The sequence below is a fragment of the Chroicocephalus ridibundus genome, chromosome 9 (assembly GCF_963924245.1).
Source record: "Chroicocephalus ridibundus chromosome 9, bChrRid1.1, whole genome shotgun sequence".
NCBI classification, from domain to species: Eukaryota; Metazoa; Chordata; class Aves; order Charadriiformes; family Laridae; genus Chroicocephalus; species Chroicocephalus ridibundus.
Genome location: NC_086292.1, coordinates 38,792,061 through 38,810,134, shown reverse-complemented (window position 1 = coordinate 38,810,134; position 18,074 = coordinate 38,792,061). Strand labels below are relative to the sequence as shown.

At 35.7% G+C, this 18,074-nt stretch overlaps 1 protein-coding gene across 1 annotated transcript in view; it reads right to left on the bottom strand.

Moving 5' to 3' along the window:
* The window catches only part of TRPM7 (transient receptor potential cation channel subfamily M member 7), a 57,544-nt gene that overhangs the window by 10,441 nt on the left and 29,029 nt on the right, over nucleotides 1-18,074 (bottom strand). Inside the window, exons 9-27 of the mRNA XM_063345468.1 lie at nucleotides 17,288-17,411; nucleotides 16,315-16,387; nucleotides 15,947-16,047; nucleotides 14,897-15,031; nucleotides 13,483-13,536; nucleotides 12,821-12,961; nucleotides 12,125-12,259; nucleotides 11,248-11,528; nucleotides 10,533-10,761; nucleotides 9,177-9,332; nucleotides 8,899-9,042; nucleotides 8,082-8,210; nucleotides 7,136-7,420; nucleotides 5,942-6,116; nucleotides 5,257-5,389; nucleotides 4,245-4,429; nucleotides 3,424-3,556; nucleotides 2,241-2,956; nucleotides 68-144 (exon numbers count right to left, since the gene is read on the bottom strand). Of these exons, the coding sequence (XP_063201538.1) occupies nucleotides 68-144; nucleotides 2,241-2,956; nucleotides 3,424-3,556; nucleotides 4,245-4,429; nucleotides 5,257-5,389; nucleotides 5,942-6,116; nucleotides 7,136-7,420; nucleotides 8,082-8,210; nucleotides 8,899-9,042; nucleotides 9,177-9,332; nucleotides 10,533-10,761; nucleotides 11,248-11,528; nucleotides 12,125-12,259; nucleotides 12,821-12,961; nucleotides 13,483-13,536; nucleotides 14,897-15,031; nucleotides 15,947-16,047; nucleotides 16,315-16,387; nucleotides 17,288-17,411 (3,406 nt within the window). The remainder of the gene's footprint in view (nucleotides 1-67; nucleotides 145-2,240; nucleotides 2,957-3,423; nucleotides 3,557-4,244; nucleotides 4,430-5,256; nucleotides 5,390-5,941; nucleotides 6,117-7,135; nucleotides 7,421-8,081; nucleotides 8,211-8,898; nucleotides 9,043-9,176; nucleotides 9,333-10,532; nucleotides 10,762-11,247; nucleotides 11,529-12,124; nucleotides 12,260-12,820; nucleotides 12,962-13,482; nucleotides 13,537-14,896; nucleotides 15,032-15,946; nucleotides 16,048-16,314; nucleotides 16,388-17,287; nucleotides 17,412-18,074) is intronic.

The window sequence follows — 18,074 nt, the reverse complement described above, 5'->3', positions numbered from 1 at the left end:
AGCTACAGCTCGAAAAAAAACCCCAATTATCCCCATTAACACGTTTGATAAAGTCTTTCAAGCTTACCTCAATATCAGCACTTCTTTCTTTCATTTTGCTTGCTGACTCTTTAAACCGCTGTAACTCCATGCTGTCTCTGTGACCTTTGACACAGTGAATTGAAAAACAGTATTCAAAATCAAAGGCAACCTCCGATGTTCTGACCATGCCAATAGTTTGCATCACCACGGCAAAGGGTTACAAACCATCTAAGTTGTGTGTGCCTGTTTACACTAGGCAAGACTTTCCAAACACACAAAAGTAAAAATCACCATTACAAAATATTAATATGAAACTACTGCTTTTCCCACATTAAGGCATGGATTACCACAATTCAAAGAGTAAAACTAACATTTTAAAATTTTGCTCAAGCATATCCTCCTCACATGAAAGGAACAGGGCAGTCTGAATTACAATATTTTTATGTACGTATGACAAATGAAGGAAAAGCAGACAGTTTTTTTGAGATAGCTTTTACAATATACCCTTCATCCTCCCAGTTGCAAGAAATACTTTTCAGATTTTTACCAAGCGTGTGGCTGTATGATGAATGAAAATCTACTTGGCTTCGCAATGGAAAGCTGCACTGTACCTCAAGTTTTATAAAATGTGGACAGTAAGAATGAAGAGTATGTTCTAAATGCTAGAGATGTCAGAGGAACATACACTAAAAATTTGGCTCCAGTAAAATAAGTATAGTTAGTATTCAAAGTTATTAGTGGTGAAGTACATTTAAAGATTAGAGTTATACAATCGCTGTCCATTATTTCTGTTTAGTCTTGCTTTCTGAATTTAAAATTTTTTTTCTTTTTTTAAACCATGAGGAAATTACAAACAAATAGCTAGTGAGTGTACAAACGTGTAGATACTCTTTCTACGCATACACAAATCTAAAAATCCTAGTGCATGTAGGTAACTTCTTAGAACTCCATGTTTCACACCAGTAGAATAAACTCTCATATAAAGATTTAAATTTTTACATCCTCAACAAACCTCTGGAAAACACTGCAACATCCCTGAAAAACTAGGGCAAGGCAAGACCTCTGCAGGCAACCTGACAATTCCAGATTGTGATCTGCTATAAATTAAGCATTCTTAAACCACTATCTACTTTACAGAAATCAGTTAGTAAACCCACACCTGTGTTTTGCAACGAATCTGCCACTGTTTTGCTGTTCAAATATGTAGGTCACTCCAACCAAAAACGTGCACCTTTTTACTGTTAAGCAAAACTTGAGGGGAGGTATAATGCTGAACTTAATAAAAGGACTTTGGAAGCTTCCAAAATGACTGCCAAAAGATACATTAGCCTAGGCAACAGTGGAAGATCCCAGTTATAACAGTGTTTAGAAACATAGTATAGGAGGATCCCTCAGCTTAACACAGATACCAAAAAGATATTTGTCCAGGATTCCATCAGCCTAAGAAGACTTCTGTAATTACGTCAAGAAATAGACAATATTTTTAATTTATGCAGTAAGAAGGTAGGAGCTTTATAATGAGTCACGAAAAGTTTGTCTACAATGCCCATACCAAGTTGTAGAGCTGCTAATTGCACAAAACTGCTACACTCAACAACTGGCTAATGTTTTTCACAAAAATATTGTCTATGTGACAGAATTATAAAGAAATGATAATTTAAGTAAAAAAAATAATTCAAGCAAAATAGGAAAATTAGAGATGTTAAAAGCAAAACAAAGCAGAGCAAAATGGTAGAATAAAGTCACCTGCAACCGGAATACACCCAAAATACCATACAATTCTTGATAAGTCAAACCTTGTGGCTTAGATTTGGTCCACAGTTTATGAAGTAGTCCCATAAGGATGTTAGAACATAAATCTCGGTTTTGTAGTTCCATTGCATGGACATGCTGACTTTTGGAAAGTTCATCTTTAATATTCAATTTTCCATGTGTGCCGACACAGTTGACTGTTGACATCAAGTCGCCAGTTGACAAAGAGAACTTCGTTTGGGGGTTGTTCTTCGGTAAGTTGACAGAGGACTGGTGATCACATTTGTCAACTCTGCAGCTGTAGTTATCATTAGTGTCACTCTCATCATGAATAAAACCACAATTAATGTATCCTCCATTTTCAACACAAGGTTGGGTGAAAGCAAGGCAAGCAGAGCCAGAAGCAAGAGGATAAGAGCAGCTAATAACGACTTCAGGACATTCAGAATCTACTTTGTTATACTTACCCACAAATGCACCAAATTCTACATTATTATCTCCTTCTGTAGCCTTAGAGAAACCAGTCTCTTCATGCTTTGCTGAAGAATCCAGCTGACCTTTGCAACTGGGCCGAGACGGAGTGCTAACAAAAAATTTAGCTGTTGGGGATGTTACATGTGGCATGCTGTTGGATGAATTGCCTAATTTCTTACTTTTACTAACAGATTTTGAGATCTCCGCAGCCTGTATTCGTTGGCGAAGTTCTGGAGGGGAAACAGCATTTGAAAATAAGGCACTGCCTGAGGAACCTGCCTCTTGAAAGTTTATTTCTTCTCTTCGGGGAACTGGTGCTAACTCCTGACCAATCGTCTTATGTTGGACTTCTTTTTCATCACGTATAGAAATGTTACAGAGTAAAGCATTATTACTTTCAAGGCCTCCTTGAGGAAAAGAACCGAAGACGTTTCCAATGCTGTGCTTTTTCCACACAGAAGATCTTAGAGAGCCATCCTCAATGAGGTTTTGTGCCAAATGTTTTGAAATGCTCAATTCCCGTGTGATTTCGTTATGCACCTTGCTGGCTTCTGAAGCTTTCTGTGCCGTCAGTGTTTTCAGAGTATCCACAGTTAGAGCAGAGAGATCCTGTAGGTGGCCAATCTGTGAATCTAAAGACTGTAATGACCGTTTTATGTAGTTGACACGATCACCAACTTCCTTTATCTGAATGCACATTTGTTCCACCCTAAGAAAAATCAAATTATGAAGTAGCTATGAAAGGTATTTTTCTCAATATGCAAAAGAAACATCTTTGCAACTCTTTCTGCCCGTTAAAGGAAAAAACCTCTGAAATTTCAAGATGGTATACACTATTGGTGTTGGACTGTCTTGTAAAACAACATTTGTACACACTTCTGAATCACGGAATTAACATACACATCAATAAAGGGCCTACAGCACTTTTTCAAACATATCTGTTTATTAAAACATCATGAGAAACTAAATAATACAATTGCCTCAGCTTACTGAGTGCTGCTACAGATCAGGGAGCGTCAATCACGTTATTAGTTTCTACACAGCAATGGAAAGACGTCATCTAAAGATTGCATACTTATTTTCTTGAGCTGCATTTTACCCCCCTTAAAGCACATTTCAAAACCTGCAAAAGTTCTAAGCTTCTCTATTCAGAAATTTTATTTGTAAATACTCTACCGTTCAAATGTGACTCGAATCCTCTCCTCACTTCCAGAATGAAATTTATCATCCTTTTCATTGAAATACATCTCAACACACAGCTCTTCAAAATCATGAAGTTTCTTTTGATCTTCTTCTGTCAGGAAGAGTTCTAAAGAGAGATTAAACAGTTAAGACGATGCATATGCAGTGAAGTAGTACAGGTGCTGGAAACTAATAGCCACAACTTTACAAAGAGTGTTAAAAAAACCAAAACAAAACCAACAAAACCCCTACAGTGCCACCTAGGACCCTTCCTCTCTCCTTACTAGAAAAAAGTTCAAGGTCAAAGATTTTGGCTAATATAAAAATCAAAATAGTAATTCTAAGAAGATCTGTGCACATATTATCATTCCTTATGCTCCCTTTTTCTTTGAGGCAGAAGCCAGATTCCTTAGCTGGATTTTATCATCTGTAGAATATTATTTATTTTTTTTTACTTTTTAAATTTTCAAAGGGTTTCCAATAAGAACAGAAGTTTTACAGAAAGCAAAACAAATTCTTCCCCCATTAACACTAATAGGAAATCTAATCTTGTTTTTTTGTTTGTTTTTGTCATAAGTCAGTTTGACTGGAGATTTCTAGGGGCTGCACATTATATCCTTCATAAAAACACTGCGACTTTGAACAGAATTCAAGTTTTACTCAACATTAAAACCATGGAAAATTAAGACCTACTTCAGCTTTCTTGAAAATATGTTATACCCAAGAACCCATTTTTCTGACAGTTTATTTTAATTATATAAAAAAAAAATTCAAAAAAGTTACTGAATTTTTTTTTGGGTAATAACTGTTCATACTTGGCCCATCCGAAGTCTTGTCTGTCTTTCTTCTTTTACATATACAACAGAACAGGGAAGCCATGTGGCTAAGAATAATAAGTGGTGGAGGCAGAACAGGTTTTTCATGGTAGGCCATAATGAAATGATAGCGCTGATACTTCCACACAATGTTTGAAATTGCCTTGACTTGTAAATACACGTTGCTGAAAGGGAACAGAAAAGCATTAACAGATTATGATGGGTTTTGGTTTGGGATGGTGGGAGGTGGGGTGTTGGTCTTTGGGTTTTTTATTTGTTTCAGGGTTTTTTTTTCTAAACACTTCGATAACAATTTTGAATTCTGAAGCTAGTTAAGTAAGAGACAAAAGCACATACTCATCTTCTACAGAAAAGTTATTTTAATGGAAGTTGGAAACACATTCAAGAAAACACCGTGATAGTTAAAAAAAACCTCTCTCATCTGATAATATCTCAGTACCTTTCCTCAGAAATAAATTACACTGAGATCAAATTTCAAGTTTGCCAAACAAAAATTACTTCTAACTAAACCCAGATTTTTATATCAGACCACGTTAATTCTGCAGTCTGCCACTCTTCAGTGTTAGTGAGCTGCTTATTCCCATAAATCAAACACTTGCGGAGAACTGTAAAAGAAAATTTACTACAATTCAACTCACCAAACTAGAGAATCTTAAATGAATTTAGAAACAACAGTCAATATACAGATCCAGAAATATTTTTGTTTGTTTTCTCACAAAGAGAAGTTACATAATACTTTCAAATTCTCTTAAACTTCTGATTTCCCTGGCCTCGTAGATGTGACCCATACCAGTCACATAACACACTTCCCTACTTAGTCACAGGCTTGAAGTGAGGAGGAGACGAAAACCAGCCTTAGAACCTGAAAATACTTCCAGCAAACAGAATTGCTTTGAACTGGCAACAGTTCTTCTTATCTTGTCATTTTATTGCAGTGAAATAGAAACTTACCAAAGGATTAGCAAAAATTAACAATCATCCATATACTTACTTGAAAAATGCAATAAGGAGATTAACCATAATTATGTACTGTACAAAGAGGTAGACAGCTTGAAGAAACGGGGTCAACCATGTTCCCGGGCCACAGAGATGAGCAACTTTTTCATCAGAGTTATTTGCACATACTGTGTTGGGAAAAAAAAAGACACACAGAAAAAACATACAACCTTTAAAACTCCCAGCAGGTATATATATAGGGGAAAAAGAAGATCACTTATAAAGACTGCAACAACCAGCTATCATTCACTGGTGCTGCAATTCAAAATGTCTCCATACATTTATGAATATGGTAGAAAAATACAGGAGACAAAGTTTCTGGTTAGTCCTATGGTATAATCATATTATCGGGTTAAAAAATAGCATAATAAACCACCACAGCCAAAATTTTGGCATGATAGCTGTGGGGGAAAATTCCAAAATCTTGCTAGGAATAGCCTTGTGAGAAATTGTGATTAAGTAGAGTTTTCATTCTAAGCCATTCAAGCTTTATAAAGAATAATGAAGAGGTCAAGCCAAGAAGTTATACAGCTGCAACCCACAAAGAGGAGACAATCCAATGAATGCAATCAATGTCAACAATACTAGGCATTTCATAAAATTAGAATTTCATAAGACCTTGAGAAGATCTTATCAGAGTAAGTTTTCATCTTACTTGCTTCAAAATTGCTGTGTCTTACCATCAATTTCATAGGCATACACTTCACCAAAAATCATCCAGTATGGATGAAACACAATATCTCTAGCAAGAGTCCAAGACGGTGCCTCATCAGGATACAGTATTGCCTTCCTGGGAACACCGAAACTAAGTAGTACAAGTGCCATAATCACCACAATGTAAAACATGTTGGCCACCTATTAACACAAAAAAGGCAGTTAGCCTTTAAGATCATATTTATGATTTCACAACTTTAAAAACTTTTACAATGACAGTGTAACCTTGATGAATTCTATGTATCATATAAGAAAAAGAGTCTAAGACACTTATATTTCAGTCAGAAAATTTTGTTAAATAACAAAGCCCGTAAAAAAATTTGTTTTTTTCTTGTCCTTTCTTAAAGCATATTCAGTATCCCCAGCAAAAGGCAAGTGAGAGTATTTCCTTTGTAACTTTAATACCTATTATGTGGATGAGCAGCAGCTGATAGAGAAACATTCCTTCCTAAATGCACTCAATAGCTGCACAGAATGCAGAGGTAGTTTTCCAAGGGCTGAAACACAGAACCTATGCCTCTTGCAAGAAATCAAAGTGAGAAATGAGCAACTTGATGCCCTCTTTTTAAGGAATGACAAGGTTCAACTTTGTAGGAACCATTTTATAGGGGGAAGAAAAACAAACACCCCTTCCACTTTTGCATATACAGTTCTCAAGCCTTAAAATCTTTAACATTTATACTAGCTCACTAACAGTAAAGCTAAGTTATTTATTTTAAAATTTAAATAATTTGAATATTTTTTGTGTGAAAAGACAAGAACAGAGCCACAACCTGTTCCTAGTTTTCCACTGCACAAAATACAAAGGTGCTTTAGGACACAAAACAAGTTAAGTCTTGCACTAGGAGTGCAAAGGCAAGAAAACAAAGGCTATAAATAAATCTCAGACCCAAAAGGGAAGCAATGCTAGATGAATCAAGAAGAAAGCATGATCACATTCATTCAAGACTCTGACATCTAAGAGAAAAACAGACCAGAGAAGGAGGACTTGCCAGCTTTTTATGGATATGTGACAGAGAAAGCTCCATAATAAAGGAAGGCTTCTAATTAGTGCTTGTTTTGAAATGCATAGTTATATTCCAGCTAGCTAATTCTGCATACCAAGTTGTTGACATATTACGTTGGGGCGGGGGGAACCCAGTAACAAAAGTAGTACTTACCATTTTTCCAATCATCATAACGTAAGGACCAGCCTGTTGATTTACAGCTAGAAAATCCAGTAATCGCACATACCAAAAAATTATATTGAGACAGTATGTTATTCTTCCAGCAACAAAGACGTAATTTTCTCTGTAAGTGTTTTCACCAAAATTGCCCTTTGCTCCAAATCTTAATGCAAACCCAATGAAGAAAGTGACAATGGCAACTGTGTCACTGATATTGAAGTAATCACTGAACCACACTTTAATCTTCTGATTAATCTTCCCAGCCTCTGACATAAAAATCTGCAAGAAAAATAGAAGTCAGGTCTGCTCACATTCATTGCACACAGACAAACACTGAAATATATGAATCCGTAACATTTTTATACTTGCAAAAATAAAATATATATTCAAATGGATAATTGTTTTACCCTAAGGAATCAAAACCAGTGTTTAACTGTTTAACTGTGTCAGCTTCGCAACAAGGACAAGGAGGGCATATGTCTCTATCTCTTGGAACAACTTATGAAGGAGTTTTGTGGGGTTTTTTGGTGTTTGGTTGTGGTTTTTTTTCTTTTGAGGCAGTTACTGTTACAAAAATGAGCCCTACTTTCTGCCCTTCAGTTAGCCCTGAGGTACCAGGTTAATGAACTAACTTTCTCTGATTTAAAAATTCTTATAGAACTTCTCAAAAGTCTTTTACTGACCAGCAGTGTTGTGATAGCTATCCTGTCTCGATAAAGATTTTTTTGTTTTGTCATCTCAGTTACAGCATAGTGGTAGAGTTTGACTGACGCCAATAAATAAAATACACATTTCACCCTTCAGAAAAGTAAGGTTGTTTCCATTACAACCTGTAGAAAGGATGCCTGAAGTTTCTTTGTTTCTCTTGTTTATAAACACAGCTTAAAGCATACTGTTTTAATTGACAAAATACTAAAATCACAGATTGTTCCAGGCATACCTCACGAATTTTCTCAATTGCTGACGTGAAAATGTAAGCAATAACAATCCACTCTTGAACGGATGGCAATTCTTCCATTTTTACAAGAACCACAAATGTGTAGAGCATAAGGAATCCTAAATACGCCAACTAAAAAAAGTAATGAAAATTATACATATAATTACTGAAGGGTTCTTTATAGATGTGCATACAATCTTTTGATGTGGTATACAATAAAAGGTCCAAGTAGAATTACCGTACTATATTTACCCTGTTAAGCAGACAATTTATTATTTATAAGGGGATACATTTTCTTCTTAGAAAAGGAAAAATGGCTGTAATAAGCTATTATTATTAGCAAACCTTTGTTCTTACTACAGCTATTTTTCCTTTAATGCAAATTTTAGAGTTTCTATTACAGTAATTGAAACATAACTGTGCAGGAACACTTTAGCCTAATAAATGATTATAGAATTCCTGCTAGTAACTGATGAAATTAATTACTCAGGCCAGAATAAAAATGTTCATGCTAATCACTCTCTTAGCTTTAAAAAAAAAAAAAAAAAAAAAAAGCATTTCTCAAAGACAACATCATGAATTTAAAAAAAACAAAAACAAAAACCAAACCAAACAAACCATAAAGCACTGCATGTGCATATGCAGTTTTTCAAAATCAAGTACTTCTCATTTCCAGCTTAGCAAGGTAACGGGTTTTTGTTTGTTTTTTAAGAAGTGCCTAAACTTTGATTCAGGTCACAGAGCTACATGTTGGGAAAAGAACCCAAAAATCCGCATTTGATTTCCAAATAAAAGACACATTGCACAGAAGACAACTCACCGTATTAAACCAAAACTTCACAATTGGTGCATGGTAAAACGCATAAAATTTCTGTGTAATTGGAAGTCTTTTAGGTTTTGCTGGAGTCTCCATATCTTGCTTTTCTGAAGTAGTGTCCAAGATCCTTACTTCTTTAAACACCTCCTAAAATGAAAGGACTGTTAACTTCACATATAGAAATACACACTTTTTAGACACTCACTTAAACTCTTGCATTAATTCAAAAATGTACAGGACAGTTAGAAACCGTTTTTAGTATCTCCCCCGCCCCACATTACCATGGGTATTTCATCTGCTGCATTCTGGAAGTTGTTTTCACTGTCATCCATTGCCATTTGATGTGCATCTTGAGATTGAGGAATATGTGACATTTCAGCCTTGGTCTTATATTCCAAAAGCAGTATAGCAGGAGGGAGTAAAATACTCAGTATCACCTGGAAAAGATGAAGACTAAGTGCAAATAGTTCACAGCTACATTAAAGTATCAGAATACACCAACACACAGAAAATCCCCTGAAAATATATTATCCAAATTCCATAACTCGCTTGTTATTCAGGGAAAAAAAAAAAGTAGAAAATAATTAGTTGTTATTACTTACACACACACTGAAGAGGCTAAGACCACATATACAGAGTGTTCCTCGACTTCAAGATATAGGTAAGGGGAAGAATTAACAAATTCCAAAACTGAAAGTCACTAGAAAGAATGTACTCCAAGCCTGAAGATCCAGAGATGTTCTGTTTACACTCTGTTCTTCACTCTGGAACTGTGTGCTGTCAAAGTGTATTTAAAAAGCATACACAAGTCGAGGTTGTGGTTTTGGTTTTTTGCAAGGTGGGGAGGTGTTCTATTTGTTTTGGGGATTTTTTCAACTTATGGTAGAAAAATGAGCTAAGGTATGGATGAAGAGAATAAGAGAAAGCCATTTATTGTCATTAGCCTGTTACATAGCAAGCAAGAAAATGGTTAATCAGTTATCAAAGAGGATTTAGTAGGTCACAAGTTAAATGATGCTTGTAGATATTTTGTAGGAAAGTTTTACTTCATTATATCCCTAGCAGCGAGTAGGTTTTTGTACACCGTCTCAAAGAAACATGCAATTTTGGTGCAATTGATCTATATCACATAAAGCACCATTGGAAAACCTATCCCCGATTTGTTTCACTTGTTTCATTCTGTGCCCTCCTTTTGCTCAGTTTCTTCCTCCAAAATAGGATATACACAAAGCTTTTCTACATCACGTCTTAAGTGCTGCCTGTAAAAAGCCGAAATGCATGGAATTATATTCTTACAGCAGGTTTTCTGTCTGTTAAAGTTTTTTACCGCTATGTTTTTAGTAGTAGATTAGTATTCACGTGATCTCTTTAAGCCTCTGATGAAAGGCTACTTGCCTGGTTTTTGCCTTCTACATTTCTGTACCTTATTTGAAAAGATAATAGAGTGTCAAAAGAATAGTTATCAATAAATACTTCCAGTTTTGATTGTATTATAGGAGACTGTTTTACAGGATTTATTAACATAAGTTATAGTTGTGAAAGTTTTATACTAACAGCATTTAAACACATGTTTTCCTTCCATTTAAACATAAATTCTGCTGATCCTTTTTACACCAATGGACTGCAACAATGCTTACTTTGTACCATGAATTCTTCCTCATGTTCAGCCTTCCCATCCACATATCTGATAACAACATCTGCGTACAAGTATGTGCTACAAATGGACGAAGCCTTGATGACACTGCTAGCTTCAGACAAGTTGAGTTGCTCCAGTTTTTAAGTTCATAGGTTAGTAATTTCATTGCCATAGTTTCATCTTGTCGGAAGGACTGTTCTAACAGTTCAACTGCCAGTTGACCAAACTCACTAGAATGAAGAAAAAGCAATAAAACAGAATTTAGTATCTACAGAAAATAACCTTGAGTTTAGGTCAAATTTTCATGTACAATCAAATTCCCAGTAGCACAACTTGAAGGAACTATTACCTGTCCCTTCTGTACAGCTGTACTGTATAGTAATTTGTAACTACAACATGTGAATCTGCGACTTCTATTAAGAACATATGCAGGCTACAAACAGCTGTTAAAACATGCACGAAAATTACATGGAAGTAAGTAAAGGGCACATTCAGTGTCATTTTAATTTAACTATAAATCACAACTTGTAACACTTCTCAATAGAGAGCAATATCTAACACAAAACTTCTACTACAGTGCCATTTAATCCTTTTTGCAAAAAGGAACTGTCTTCAAGTGTGCTACCAGAACAATTTGGGTTTTGTTCATATATATAGCCCACTACTTTTATTGTAAATTTCAAGAAAAGATCATTAACTATATAAACGCAATTTACTTGGAATACTGTTTCAGTTCTTCTGAAGTATCATCAACAAGGTCACTTTGTTTTGCTTCGTATGCCATTGAACGATACACTTTGCAAGCAACTAAGGCTTTCGCCATGGACTCCTCCCCATGCTGCCAGAAGAAGAGGGCCATCTTCTGCCTTTTCATTAACACCGCCCAAAGTAACAGCTCGTTGAGAGGATAAGCAAAACGTCTCGTCTCAGGATCATCTATGTCTACTATTTCATCTTTGGTTCTTTTCTTTTTTCCCTCTTCTGCACCAGTGTCAATCTTTAAAATAAAATCAGAAAGTTACATTTAAAATCTCTAAACTTGGTCATTACATAACTTGAAATAAAATGCTGAGTGATCCAATATCAAGTTATATGTAATTATAAAAAGAAAAATTAATTTCTGGAGACTTGAAAAGCTGGTGGAACTTTTGTTCAAAAACTTCAGTTAAGTCCAATTCATTTTAATGACTGGCAGACTGAATTACTTTGATTTATAGATCAAAAGAAAAGCAGTAACTAAAATAGCTACATACAAGTGAGCAAATTCATGGAGATACATGGCCAAATCTTGTTCCATCTACAAGGCCATGCGAGTCCCCCCCCCCATCGCTAGAACTGTGGCAAAGATAAGCTTTTTGCTCCCTAACATATCAAAGCTTACCCAGAAGAGTACTACACAGAAAGTTAAACACACTTTACAGAATCCTGTAAGCACACCGGACAGTTTATAAACAAAGCAAGGCTGAAATTACAGCTTTACCAGAGTCAGTAAAACTGCTGCTACTCACACTTCAGTGGCACCCGGATTTCAACCAGGTTCTCCCTCTTAACTATTAAAATAAACCCCACCATGTTCCCCTCACACATCTGTACCTTTGGTTTGTATGGCTGTGCTGTTTTGATGAAGTGATTATGGCGCATTTTTTCTTTCTTGTCTGCCCTGTTACCAAAAGACTCATGGCTTTTACACATCTGAGGAGTAGTATTTGAAGGATTTCGCCCAGATCGCTGTAACAAGAATAAGGAGAAGGGGTTTGTTTTTTTCTCTTTACTCTTACCTAATATGCATTATAAAGTCATCTGTTTATAGCGAAATACTTGGTTAACAATTAAACAGTTACTTTGCTACTGAAACAGTGATGAACTTCTATAACAGCAACAACCAGAATTTTCACCGGATATTTAGCAAGTTTTTTGTTTGTTTTGTTGTTTAAGAAGTCACAAAGTAGTCAGTTACACTTGTTGCTATACAAGAAGCTAAGATGTCTGCATCCCAAGCCCTGCTGAATCTGCATGTTTAGTGCCCATTCTTCCTCTATGAGTAGGAAAAGAGGGTATAACAGAGAAGGAATTTAGATGTGCTAGAATAAGGAGCAGGAGAACAAAACCTGCGCTCAATCCCAAAACAGCTACCAGCTGCCCTCGTAGGCCTTACTCTAGCCTTAAAAGAACCAGTCCACTGACAAGAAGAACAAAGCAATATGGATCCAATTTTCCTCCAAAATACATAGTCTTTTTTTAATTGAGAACATATGAATCAGTACGTCCTGGTATCCAACTGCCACATACCCGATTGTTCCCGCTGAGACTATTGTATATAGCTCTAAAGCGTTTTCTTGTATAGGTGCATCTATAGGTTCCTCCCATCAGATACTCGATAACCAGCCCCACATCAATCAGGTTGATTTTATATCCTGGAGGAAGATTTCCCTAGGAAAACAAAAGGTATTTTAGTTTTTCAAATTATAATCTTAAATTTGCTTACAGAGTTTCTACATGTCACATCACAGCTCTAAATAAAAATCAAATCAAACCTTTCATGATTAAAAAAACCTATCTACATGGGTCATTATTTATCAGTTTCAAAAGAGGCATGGTTATAGCTTCTTTTCTGTACGATGTCCCCTAGCAGGGCAGATGCTCATTCTGTTGAGGGGTGTGGGGACTGGTTTTGTCTGTTTTAAGATGGGAGTATCAGCTTTCAATCCCCCCCAAAAGAAGAACAATGACAAGTAAGATGAAAAAGACAGCACTTGTTGGGTTGAACATCCTCCTGGCAGCAGGGCGCTAAGCATACAACAGCAAGTATTGTAAACAACAGAATGCCTGCAGATGTAACTTATTATTTACAATAAAGCCTAATTAATAAACCTAAGATTGACAGTCAAACATAAGAAATCATCAAAAAACTAACACTGCTAGTTTGACAGATTTTTATATTTACAGCATACCTGTTTGACATCCCGAACAAGATGGAAGAGTGTTGGGTTAGTTGGGCCTTGTTTCTTTATAAGAGGGGGGGGAAAAATTGGAATGAGAAATTAGAGTGCAACAACAACATGAGAAGATTACAGTAGAAGCCAAGTATTTTTGCATGTTGGCTCAAAAACAAACCCACCCTAGTTTTTAAACAAACAGTAGCCTTCAAATAAATGCAAATATTTCAAACTACCGTATTAGCTATAGACTATTCCCTTTTTTGTTTCATTTACTTCTGTTTTAATTTGTGACATAATGAATACACTCATAGTTTGCCCAAAAAGGAAAAACAAACAACCCCAGAATGCAAACAGCAACATTATAGGTCTTTTATATTATTAAAATATAATATTGTAGAGACAAGTTTTAACAAATAAACATTTTAATTTACAGAAACACACACAGACTGATATTCATGCTTAGAGTAGTGCAGGATCCATACTAAGTTCCCTTATTTCTCAGATCTTTAATCTCAATATTCCCTCTTTTACCGAAGTGGATTTTTCTTCCTTCTCTGATTTCTTGTCAGCACATGAACTGTTATACTTTAGACACATGGTTACCCTAGCTCCCATACAGAACTCAATCAGAAGCACATCAAGTGTGTAATAGCAACACCATAATAGGTTAATTAAAAAAAAAGGCAAATAACAACACCTGATCACGTGGGCTCCTTTACAGACCTTTGAGCTAAAGAATTCCTTTTTTTCTTTTTTTTTTTTTTTTTTTGTTCAAAAGCAGATAACGAGAATGTTAACATAAACCTAAGTCATATTTGTGTTCTACTCACATTAGCTACTTTTTGGTGGAAGGTTTTTTGTTTTGTCCCGTTAGATACTTAGTGTTATACAAAACTACTTTAAAATTCTAAAATCAACACCTACAGCAACAAAATTTTTCTAAGTAATATTTATAACTATTCAGGTTCACAAAATAAACTATTTTTACAACTATTATGATAATACTAACTGCTATAGAGAATTCATCTTATGAAGCCCTAACAATACTATCTATAGACCTCTTATTTTGTGCACAGGTTTCACCCATCTGACTTTCTCTTGTTCTCTTCCCTGCTGTGGTTTACACATTTCATATGTTCCACAACAAGGCTGCAATTTTCCCTTTGGTATCTATCCCTAACATCAGACACAGATGAACATCTTCCTGGCAAACTATTTCTGGTATCATTTCTGAAGAGCCAGAAAGCAGCTGTGGCACTACAAAGCAGTCAGACAGCATGCACTTCTTAACTCTAACCTCACGCCAGGAAGCCTTCTCTGTCGACACCCCATGGCCTTCAGGCTGGTGCGCATGACTTAGCATACAACACACTGAGCAACTAAAAAGCTGTGATAAAAGCAGCTTAAAAAGTAATCATTCACTTACTGTGTTATAAAGTTCTTCCAGCCTGGGAATTGTAAGAAATTTGTGCATGCTTACTCCATTTTCAATCAGAAGTTTCACAAATGCAACTCTATCCATCACGAGGGCATCTAACATAGCCTGTTCCAGAGAGCCAACCTACAATAAATAAATAACAAGGTAGAGCCTGGGAAGAACGAGTAAAACGGGGCACCACAAAAGTAAGTGTACTTAGATTACATATCAACCTCATTCACTCACAGGACTGGGGAAATCTTATTTGTCTATAAATACAAAGACCTCACCCCTGGTTCAGAAAATCCCCTGAACTTCACACAACTACAGGATGAGAGAATATCCTGAAAACTTGATCAGCAAGTCTTATACTCTTCCATAGGTATCTCCTACTGACACAGTAGGACTAAGTAGGTATTTGGTTTAACACAGTTAAGCTGTTCTCACAGATTGATATTAGATGAAACACAAAGACATAAAACATTTAAAGCACAATTTGCTTCAGAGACAAATGCTCAGAACCGTCATTGCCGTCAACAAGCCTTACATTATGTACTTTTGACTGCACACTCATGTAAGACTGTGTTTTATTTTTACAGTAATATGAGAAAAAGGCAAGATCCACAATATTGTTTTCAAACTAATTTGCAGACCACAAGAAACAGACATTTTGTCCTTCCCCTCAAAAGACGCTGCAGTGCTGCCAACAGTAGTTAATATATGCATTTTACTAGATCTTTCTCAGGGACTTCCTATGACCATGCAACTTTAAGGAAGAAGAAGCATCTGACTAACATGAATTCAGCTTCCACCTATTGCAATGTCTTTTCTCCTCTAATTATTAAGAACACTTAGCACATTTCTAAAATGTTTGGACCATTTTCAACTACACTAACAAAACAGCTCTAAGACTCTGCAGTATGCAAAAGTTACTGTCCTCAAAATAAACGTGTCGGTATTCTACAGTCTCTCTACAAAAGTCAAAAGATTCATTCTTCACAGTAAATTGAGCTTCTCTCTTAGAAAATATCATTCTGCTTAATCCAGACCATTACATACCAGCCATTGTTGCCCATAAACAAAAACATGATTTTTGGCTATGTCAACTCTATCCCACGCAAGTGTAAGAACAAGCTGGTCAAATGCAGATGCATTCGTGCCTTAAGAAGCAAAAACAATGAAAAAACATTTTAAATTAATTAAAATATAAGAGAATAAACATTCTTTCTTCCTAAAAAGGCCAAATCAAGCAACCCACCAGTATATTTCATCATTTATGAAACATTATGGTATATACAATGAGAAAACTATTATTCGGTTAAAAACTGAAGATTCCTACAAATTACAGTATTTTATAAATAATCCATCAAATAAACACTAAGAAACAACAGCTGGAGATTCCAAATGGTCTTAAAATTAAGTCTCACCTTTTAACAATGCTGTAAGTATTGCAACATCAATGTCCTGATGTTCGTCTGACCCAATATGAAAAACTGTAATCTGTCCAAAATGGCAAAATAGGGAAAACATATTTTAAAGTTATTTTCAGGCAAAGGTGATTAGCTCCAGTCTTTTACATCAGGAATTGACATATATTAAAAAGTCATCTTACCTTCGATGCAATTTAAGCCTATGCTCGATTTAAACTTTAGTGTGCGCTCTGTATTGTTTTCCTAACTGTGTGCCACACAAGACAATCTTTTATGAGAAAAAGCATAGCAGAAACCCTTTACACTCCTTAATTAATGTGAACTTTTTCCCCCACTATGATTACAATTCTCTATTGTCTGTAAACATCGGATATTTTGTTTACCCCTCCAGTTCATTCTAAATTATGAGATTAACCTGCCAGATAATATTTTTATCTGAATATGACAATTTTAAACCTTAGAACAGCACAACATGATGTCCAAACGAGACACCAGTACCTGAACTCAGGCTAGATACAAAGCTCTATAAAGTGCTTTTGCTTTAAGCATGCAGTGATCATAGACCTCTGTTAGTACAGTCATGATTAAAAGACCGGGGGGGGGGAAAAAAGCAAGCCAAAAAAGCTCAAAGGTTTTTGTTTGTTTTTTTTTTTAAAAAATCAAAGCAAGAAAAAAGGGCAGCAACCCAAATACAAACTACATACACACTATAAACAAACCAAACTGGCTTGGAAACAACAACAAACTCAGATTACAAGGAATAATCACAAGAATTAAGTCTCTCTTGGCCATGAGATAAAGTATATACAAAAACTGTATTTGACTATCTTCTATAACTGTAAGATCCACTATGTCCAGAAAAGATCTCTAAATGACTCTTGATCATAAACAACATTGAGATACAATTCAGTATTATACCCAGAAATGCACGCACCTTGCATAAAAAGTTTTTATGGCAAGATCTACTTACAAGTTCTTTTTTTTTCATGCATTCCAGCAGTGTCTGAAACAAATGAACTGCTTCACTTTGACCAAAGTTAAATGTCTTTTTGATGGTTGAAATGATTTCAGGCTCGGCACCCTCAGGAACATTCCTGAGATTGAAACAAACAAACAAACAGGAAAACACACTGTTATACATGAACAGTAAGAGCAACAATGCATTTAATTAGTTTCAACATGTCCATTCAAAGTTTTGCTATCTATAAGCCTATTACTGTTTCAGTGGCAAAACCCTGGGTAACCTTTAGGAAGAAGTATAGATTGCTTAATCTACGACTTTCTATTACAGCCTCCTAAAAGTAACTCAGCTCCTTTCCCTTTCCTTCCCATACACAGTTCTGAGATACTCTCAACTAGAAGATTTTGACACAAAATACTACATACTCACCCCTCTGAATAAGACCTGCTTCTGATCTTACTATGCACAAAGCTGTTTGGTTTACTTCTACGTTAGATTCCTGCCTCCTGGTTCTGAGGCAGTCCCTGCAACAAGGACCCAATATGTTTAAGGATATATGCAAATCTGACAACGAACTAGAAATCACTAAGTATTGCGGAGCCCAAGCACATCCCTTTTTTTATTTGAAACTTAAAACAGATGTTTTGAAACACTTAAAACAGACAAGTGTTTTCTGCACTAAACAGAAGTATGTAAGAAGTTAGGTTTGAGGACTACTCAGAAGAAACAGTATAGAAACTCTTTCTGACTCCTTTTCAAGAAAAGTTACTACTATGCAACAGCTAACTGCATAAAA